This window comes from Rhizopus microsporus, assembly GCF_002708625.1.
Source record: "Rhizopus microsporus ATCC 52813 unplaced genomic scaffold scaffold_3, whole genome shotgun sequence".
NCBI classification, from domain to species: Eukaryota; Fungi; Mucoromycota; class Mucoromycetes; order Mucorales; family Rhizopodaceae; genus Rhizopus; species Rhizopus microsporus.
The window spans coordinates 780851-789057 of NW_019671918.1; the positions used below are offsets into that span (position 1 = coordinate 780851).

At 37.0% G+C, this 8207-nt stretch overlaps 5 protein-coding genes across 5 annotated transcripts in view; 3 read left to right on the forward strand and 2 right to left on the reverse strand.

The window, feature by feature from the left end:
• Nucleotides 1-423: 423 nt before the first annotated feature.
• Nucleotides 424-1771, forward strand: RHIMIDRAFT_248567 (Nucleotidyltransferase; the record flags this gene model as incomplete). The annotated part of the gene is made up of 5 exons (XM_023610535.1): nt 424-479; nt 527-700; nt 744-867; nt 920-1391; nt 1443-1771. The coding sequence occupies 5 exons, from the start codon at nt 424-426 to the stop codon at nt 1769-1771; spliced, it is 1155 nt and encodes a 384-aa protein (XP_023469101.1).
• A 67-nt stretch (nt 1772-1838) lies between these two features.
• Nucleotides 1839-2313, forward strand: RHIMIDRAFT_311450 (uncharacterized protein; the record flags this gene model as incomplete). The annotated part of the gene is made up of 2 exons (XM_023614731.1): nt 1839-1989; nt 2039-2313. Exons 1-2 carry the CDS (start codon nt 1947-1949, stop codon nt 2311-2313), a joined length of 318 nt encoding a protein of 105 aa, XP_023469102.1. The 5' UTR covers nt 1839-1946.
• Nucleotides 2314-2395: 82 nt separating this feature from the next.
• RHIMIDRAFT_88308 (uncharacterized protein) lies at nt 2396-3187 on the forward strand. Its single transcript, XM_023615821.1, has 3 exons — nt 2396-2619; nt 2668-2885; nt 2941-3187. The coding sequence occupies exons 1-3, from the start codon at nt 2477-2479 to the stop codon at nt 3159-3161; spliced, it is 582 nt and encodes a 193-aa protein (XP_023469103.1). The 5' UTR covers nt 2396-2476; the 3' UTR covers nt 3162-3187.
• A 34-nt stretch (nt 3188-3221) lies between these two features.
• RHIMIDRAFT_199136 (uncharacterized protein) lies at nt 3222-5459 on the reverse strand (the record flags this gene model as incomplete). Its single annotated transcript, XM_023606346.1, has 4 exons — nt 3222-4960; nt 5011-5136; nt 5185-5325; nt 5384-5459. 4 exons carry the CDS (start codon nt 5457-5459, stop codon nt 3222-3224), a joined length of 2082 nt encoding a protein of 693 aa, XP_023469104.1.
• Nucleotides 5460-7976: 2517 nt separating this feature from the next.
• Nucleotides 7977-8207, reverse strand: part of RHIMIDRAFT_311451 (uncharacterized protein) — a gene marked incomplete at both ends in the record, with an annotated part of 847 nt that continues 616 nt past the window's right edge. The window contains one exon of the mRNA XM_023614732.1: nt 7977-8161. Coding sequence (XP_023469105.1) covers nt 7977-8161 — 185 coding nt within the window. The remainder of the gene's footprint in view (nt 8162-8207) is intronic.

An 8207-nucleotide genomic window follows, 5' to 3' on the forward strand; every position in this document is an offset into this window, starting at 1 on the left:
AAAAAAAAGAAAAGAAAGAAAGAGTATCATTGTATCTTTTAGGGAGAAAAAAAAAGGGTATGACGAAATAAATAATATTACAGCCAGTCATCTTGTGGATAAACGGCTCTAATTTGCCCTTCTTATGTGTGGGTGGCATCAAATAACATAATAAGCCGTTTATGCATATAAAGAAATTAACATACAGCATTATCTCTCTCTTTTAAAAACATGACAAGCCTCATTAGCCACCATAGCCACACAAATGACCATATTTGTGTAATATTCGTTGTCATGAATGAATACTCAAAGATAGAGTCTTTTCTTGACAAAAAAGAAAAAGGGAAAGGGTTGCTTAAAGCAATCATATTCATAAAAAGAAATAAATGCCATTAATCCTCTTTTTCTTTTTCTTTTTTTTTTTCTCTTTTTTCGCTTGCAGAAATGGATGCACCTTGGAGTAGTCCAAAGACTCTTTCAACTACAGACAGCATATCAAGGTTTGATTGAAACAATAAAACAAGAAATAAAAACTAATATACTGTAGACTCTCTCAAGAGATTCTTGATTTTGAAAAATACATTGCACCAACAGATCGTGAACAACGATTGAGATCAGATGCACTAAATATGATCCAATGGCTAATTGAGAGCATGTTTAGTCCAATGCCTGTTGTAGAAGCATTTGGATCTTTTGTTACTTCTCTTGCACTTCCTTCAAGGTAAATGAAATATTACAATTAATAAATCTAACTTGATTTTCAGTGACGTAGATATTGTCATTCGCTTTGATAAGCCTGTCATGCCGCGAAATATATTAAACAAGATCTATAGAGAAGCAAGGAGACGAATCATGTTTAAAAGATCAGAATTCATAAGAGCAGCAAAGGTAAGACAATAAAAGAATAGATTGTAATACTTTCTTACGTCTCTTCTAGTAGACACCCATCATCACAGGCCGTCTAAGCAATGGGGTATCAGTGGATATTTCCGTACAAGGCAACGTGACAAGCTCAGAAAGAACAGTGACATGGATCAAGGAATATCCAGAGTTGAAACCACTGTTTATGGTGTTAAAGCAATCCTTGTCAGCATTCAGACTACGTAATGTGTGGACCTTTGAGCCGTTGTCAGCAAAGACAGCAGGGCTTTGTAACTTTGGGCTCATTTGCCTTATCGTTAGCTATTTACAGCTCCATAAACCAACCGATATTACATCTACTGATCCACAATACTATGGTCGCTTACTCTTGGGATTATTAGATTATTATGCTCACGACTTTGACGCCTCAAAACATATTATCAGCGTAAATGATGAGGGCAAATATTATCCAATGAGAGAGATGAACAAAGTACTTGGTGACTATTATTATGAAAGTGGAAAATTGTTCATTATAAACCCTGATGAACCAGGTTTGTACATGCAGAATTGAAAATATAAAAGTAACTGACCTTACATTGTAGGAAGAAATGTGACAGCAGCACTTCAGCATTTTGATTATTTACAGCTAATATTCAAAACAGCCTCTAGCCTACTAAAATCCCGATTATCGAAAAAGGAACCGGTATCAATATTGTCATCTATCATCAAGGTAGAAACTAGATATAGTGAGAAAAGAAGAAAGGAACTTGATGATTTTATGGTTGATTATATATATGCAAACATGGATGAAATGATGTATACCCGTCAAAATGATGATTTGAGAGGAAGCAAGAAACGAAGGCGAAGAAGTGATGATGATGACGACACAAGAGCAGAAGAGCGTGTTGGAAAACATATACGTTTTGAATAATAATAATAATAATAATAAAGAAGATAAACAACTATGATTTGCATAAATATCACTTTTCATGAAGCATCTTTTAAATCAAATCCCGATAATTGACTGCTTTTTGCCTTGATGTGGCTGCTGAAATAAAATCACTTTTGAAAAAGAGTAAAAAAAATTGTATTCTTTAATCTACACAATGGCAAAAAGTTTAAGATCACAAGCAAAGAAGAGAACAAGAGGTAAAAAGTATATTAATGAAAAACTAAGCAAATATTAATTGAATGATAGCTATTAAAAGAGAAAAGATATTCAAGCCAGTAGAAGAGGCTCGTCTTCAACGTTTAGCAGAGGCACAAGCTGAAGCAGCTAATAAACCTAAAGTTGGAGACCAAATGGAAGAAGAGAAAGTACAAGAAGAAAGTCAACCTGCTGAACAAATGATGGAAGTAGAAGAGGAACCAAAGAAGAAGATTTCAACAAGTGGTCCTCGTAGTAAAAGACATGCTAGAAAATTAGCTGATAAGAAGAAGAAGAAGAAGAAGAACCCCTCTCTCAAGTTTTAGAATCATATATCTTTTATATACATTTCGCTGTTTGTTTTCTACATTATGCATATTTCCATAAATAATTTCAACTGTATGTGTTTTTCTCCCTGTCTTTTTCAGCGTGTGTGCATGAAATAATAATTTTTTCCTTTTTTTTTTTCTTCTTTTAATCCATATATACATGACTGTGACATTACTTTCTCAAACACCTGATGAGTCAACTTTGAAAGCAAGACATATTCAAAGAGATACAGCCTTACTCGTTTCTCCTCCTTTAGCTGGTCAGGAAGGTCCACTCTTTGGTGACATGTTTGTTTGTGAAGAGTAGGTTGATTTATAAAACGATATATAATGTTGACATTTTCCATGTAGACAATTTTACTTTTACTCAGAAGCTTCCAAGTCAGGTATTGCTGTAGAATATCCAGACATCATTATTCATGCCATCTCAAGACAAGACGGTCAACCCAACATTTATTGTCAACTCGATTCTGGAATCTTCTTTCCTAACCAACAATTACCTGAAGACGAATATGATCGACAGGAAACCGTGACTGAACTTCGTTTAATTCCACGCGATAGTGGTGCATGTAAGAAAGAAATACAAAAAAAGAAACTCTTTTATAAACATACATTGTTATATAGTGGAAGGTATCTATTTGGCCATGTCAGAATGTGCAGCGCTTCATCCAGATAAGGAGTTTATGGAAGAACAAGAGGAAAGTGATCAAGAGTTTTATGCCCCAAGTGATGAAGCCGAATTGAATGAAGTACAACAGGCGGCTTTGAGACACTTGGAATCCGTGTTTGAACAACCAAAGATGAATGGACATCAATTTGATGATCCTGTAGATGAAAGCCAATAATAAAAAAAGAGAAAAAGAGCGAAAAAATACAGTGTACACTTTATTAACAACATTATCTATCTATTGTTCTTTATCTGATTTGGCCATAGTGCCTAAAAGATGAATAATTTCTGAGGGTGACTCTACTTGCCAGTTAGCCATACTCTTCTTTTTGGGTGGACCAATCGTAATAGAATATAATGAGGATTTAGCAGATGCCCATGTGGTATCAGTGTCTCCCTTGTTTACTTGTTCTTGATAACGAGCAAAGTAAGTAGCAGAGAGAGTTCGGAACATGTCTTCATCTGTCTTGTCATCACCAGCACACACAATGAAATCAGCGTCTGGTGACAAGGCCATGATACGCTTGACTACTTCTCCCTTATTGATCATCATAGGACGTACTTCCAAGTTCTTTTTACCAACAAGGATCTCAACTGGCATCTTGGAAACAACAGAGTTTTCTAAATGATTCTGACATTCCTTGGCTTGGAATTCACCATATTCTTCATCTGCCATACGGTAATGCCATGTGATGGAGGACTTTTTGTGTTCGACAAAACTACCTTCTGTACGCTCCGTGTAATAATCAAAGATCTCCGTCACATCCTTCTTCCAGCTCATGTCGATGTCTTCTAGCACATTTGTCCACTGTTCTGAACCAGCCGCTTTCCAGAAGCAGCCATGCTCTGCGCTTAGGCCGAGGTTCTTGATACCGCCCAACCAGTCTTCCAAGCAGGCTTGGTCTCTGCCAGAAACAATCCAGACATCGTTACGAGGATCATTGCAGAGCTCTTGAAGGTATTGTAACATCTCTTTCGAAGGCTTGGCGTCAGTGGGTACTGAGACGATAGGTGTCAGAGTACCATCATAGTCAAAGAACATCAAGCGCTTCTTTGCAGCCTTGTAATCCTTTGTGAATTTCGACACGTCCAGCGCAGGTGTAGCCTGAGACTGTAGACTGAACTTTTGTGTGCTTTCGACCAATTGCTTGATAAATGACTTGGCCCAATAGGCAGCAGAGTGTTCCAAGACATAATTGTACAATTGACCATGGCGAGTGGCTTTATCTTCTGCGCTCATCGTCAGCGCTTCATTCAGAGCTTTGGCAACACCAGCACTATCGAATGGGTTTACGATCAAAGCAGCGCTAAGTGAGCCAGCAGTACCAGTAAATTCGGACAAAATGAGAGGACCATGCTGTTCTTGTTGGCAAATGATGTACTCTAGTGACGTTGTGTTCATACCATCTCTTAAGCTTGTGATCAATCCGACGTCAGCAACGGACAACAAGGCATAGTACTCATCTCGATCAACATCTTGGTAATAATGATGAACAGGTGTAAATTCAAGAGAGCCATACATGCTGTTGATATGACTGACAAGTTCAGATACCTTTGCTTCCAACTTGGAATTGTCGCCAAAGGTAGGTGTTGTCACCTGAATGAGGACAACTTCCTTTCGCCATTCGGGATAATCACGCAAGAACTTTTCGAATGCATGCAGTTTTTGAACGACACCCTTTGTTGAGTCAAGCTTATCACGACCAATGATGATTTTCTTTCCAGCATACATCGCTCGGATCGCGTTGATCTTGGCAGCCACACCGGGTTCTTGACGGAACTGGTCTACACGTTTAGCATCAACGCCAATAGGGAATGTACCTACTGAGACGATATGTCCATTGCAATTGACCCCTGTCTGTGTTGATTCACAACCGAGAACACGAGTACATGAACCGATAAAGTGTCGAGCATAAGAGTAAGTTTGGAATCCCACAAGGTTAGCGCCTAAGAATCCACTGAGAATTTCCTTGCGAGCTAATAAGAGTTATACATTTTGTTCTTGTTTATTTTGTTTTACAACTTACTTGTCAGACATCGGAAGATTTCAGAGCTTGGAAAAGGAGCATGAAGGAAAAGACCAATAGGGGCATCAGGAATGATTTCACGAAGCATCTCAGGCACAAGTAGTAAATGATAATCATTGATGAAGACTATATACTTTTAAATTTTGCAAGCTTTAACACACGCACAATACTTACTTATGTCACCAGGACGGTAATGAGAAGCAATCGTCTGGGTAAATTGCTGGTTGACGGCAACATAGTCTTGCCAGTACTGCTTTTCAGCCATACCATCTGAGTCATTTGACCAAGTCAAATAGTGAAATAAGGGCCAGAGTACTATATATGTTTGTTTTAGATGTTAAAATTCTCCCGGTTTCACCCAATATATGCTTACCTTCTTTACAGTAGCCTTCATAATGACCACGAGACTTGCTATCCAAAAAGATGGGAACAATACGGCCCTTTTCCATCAAGAGAGACTCCAGCTTGGCTTTGTCTTGATCTGTTAGTTCTTCAGCCTGAAGAGGAGATTTTTTCATCTTATCCTTGATTGGACCAGTCCAGCCGATATGCAGTGTTTCATATTCATCACGTAAGCTTTGGAGACCAGCGTGTAAAGCAAGATGACCTCTACTCTGAGTGATGGTCCACTCGGCAGCATGGAACTTTGCGCGTAAGGTACGACCACGACGATGATGGCGAGCAAGTTTAGATACAGGAGCAGCGGCAACATCACCATCTTCATTAACAGACAACGGCTGTTGTTCATCAGCAACCATAGTAGGAGCAGATCTTGATATATGATAAGGGATTTGATGCGTGACATTGATGATGCGTCCTGAAATATGGGGCATCTTGCCTGACAAGGGCAAATAATCTGCTACCTTTTCAGCTGTTAATGAAGGCATTTTATTGTTACGCGTTATATTATAAAAGAATTAAAGAATAATAAAAAAAAGAGAGAGAAAAGAAAAAAGAATAAAAACTATGTTATTTGTTGATGTTTTATGGAAAAAAAAAGAAAAACTCGGGATTCGAATTTTCTATATGCATTAATTCTCTTTTTCCTTATTGTTGGGCTACAATTGGGATGGGTTTCTCTCTCCCTTTCTCTCTTTGTCTGCCTTGGGCTTGGATCATAAGCAGCATTGTCTCTTTAATTGACAAATAAGCGTGTGTGAATATATTATTATAAAATTTTCCTTTTAATTCCCAAAACCAAAAGGTGGTTCATATCAGATTAAATGTTACAACATGATGTCGTCATGAATTATCTTGTACTGCTCTTGTTATTGGCATGACAATCTATCATATCCCAATGCTTATATCAAGCTATCATAAGCATCTTATACTTTTTTTTGTTTTTTTACTATTATTTACAGTGACAACCAGTACCTATTCTACTACTCAAAAGGGTCTTATCAATATTGTAATGACGCAATAAAAAAGTTGATTTCAATGTCCACTTCTAGATTTGGAAAGTGGTAGAAAAAAACGGGTCCTACAGCCCTGTGCTAAACTAAATGATCTCTATAGAGCTCTCGTCTATGATTGAACTAATCAAGTAGATGTCAATGTCACAATTGGCGCATCATGCGGTGATTGTATTGACAACAGTACCACTCAGGGGTAAATTTTGTATATGAAGCTAATGGCTTATATGGTATGGTTCACATAACAGAGGGCCAATCAATATTGATCATTCATGAATAGTCTTTTTCAAATTTTAGAAACTGTCAGCAACATATCCATTTGATTTCTCTTTTAAAACCATAAAATGAGAGAAGAAATCGCTCGGAAATTAAATATTGTTTAGCTTTCTAAAAATGGCTAACGTTGCTTCATTCTAGGTACATGTCGTAGACTTTTTGCTTATCTTGGGCTTCAAGTTACAAACTATTTCAAGGACTCTCGATATAGGGCATAATGATGCGCATAACATAAAACATACCAGAGGCAAACAAGTACTTATGTGTAGAGCCTTTTATGACCTTACAATTTGATTACTATAGAGCAATGACCATCTATTGAGATAACAAGCATTCAATAAGAAATACTTTCCTATATGCCGTAAAGAAATATCACCCGATGTGTTTTATATCACATTTACAGTTATTCGTTGTTTAAATGGCCAAACATCCAAAATGATTGGTGTAATATAGAAGGTTCAGAAATTATTCGTACACATTACAAGATCAGTAACAATTAACATTATAGTTGATTTTTTATCTTCCTTATTTAATAATACGTAAAATAAATGTGATCAACACTTATGAAAAACATGTAACTGAAAAAGTCGTTAGAAACTTTGTTTAAATAGTCTGATCTTGGCTTCTTTTCCTCTTCTTTTCTCCTTTGGACCAAAAAGTAAGATTAGCTATTCCCCAGTTATTCCCCAGCTAGCCTAAGGTATGTTATATTCTTTACTCTTGTAAGAAGCTAATATGTAGTATTATAGATCATAAAATCGAAAATATTACTGATGCTAGCTGCAGGTAGTTTAGTTCTTACCAAACTTTGATCCCATCCACTCCTTTGACCTCTCTCTCTTGCTCTCCTCTTACTTTTTCGGGCTGGTTATCGCCAGCCCTATTTAATGCACTTCGTGTAAGATATTAACAATCCCTTTATAAGTTAACTCGCTTTTCTTGCTTCTCTTTTTTCTCTTATAGATCCTCTTCTTTATAATGTAAGTATTTAATATCAATTTATAACTGATTTACTAATCATTTCTGTATATCCCATTCTTTTGCTTCTGATGTGCTCTCTTTTATCATTACTTGTTGTCTGAAATTATCTTTTTTTTTTATCAGTATGCGAATAATTTGTGAATAAAATGTACTTCTGAATATCAAGTCTGTCTGCGAGCACTCATGGTTGAATATGCTTTTTGCTGACTATAACAACCTTGCGGTTTAACAATAATAAGAGCATTTTACAATTTAATCTGTATTTATTATAATCTAAATAGTTGAATCAATATGAACTTAGTTAAGAGTTTTAGCACCCTTAGGGTCAGCCTTGCCATTGCACTTTCCCTTGATGCAGGTATCACGGCAATCATCGCTGTCTTCGCAGCAGTAGTCCTTCCAGCCTTTACCAGTGCCAGTGCCACGGTTTTTGGGGTTTACGCACTTATTAGAACCATCGTCAGTGGGAGGCTTAGGGTTAGCTTTTCCATTGCACTTGCCCTTGATGCAAGATTCACGGCAGTCATC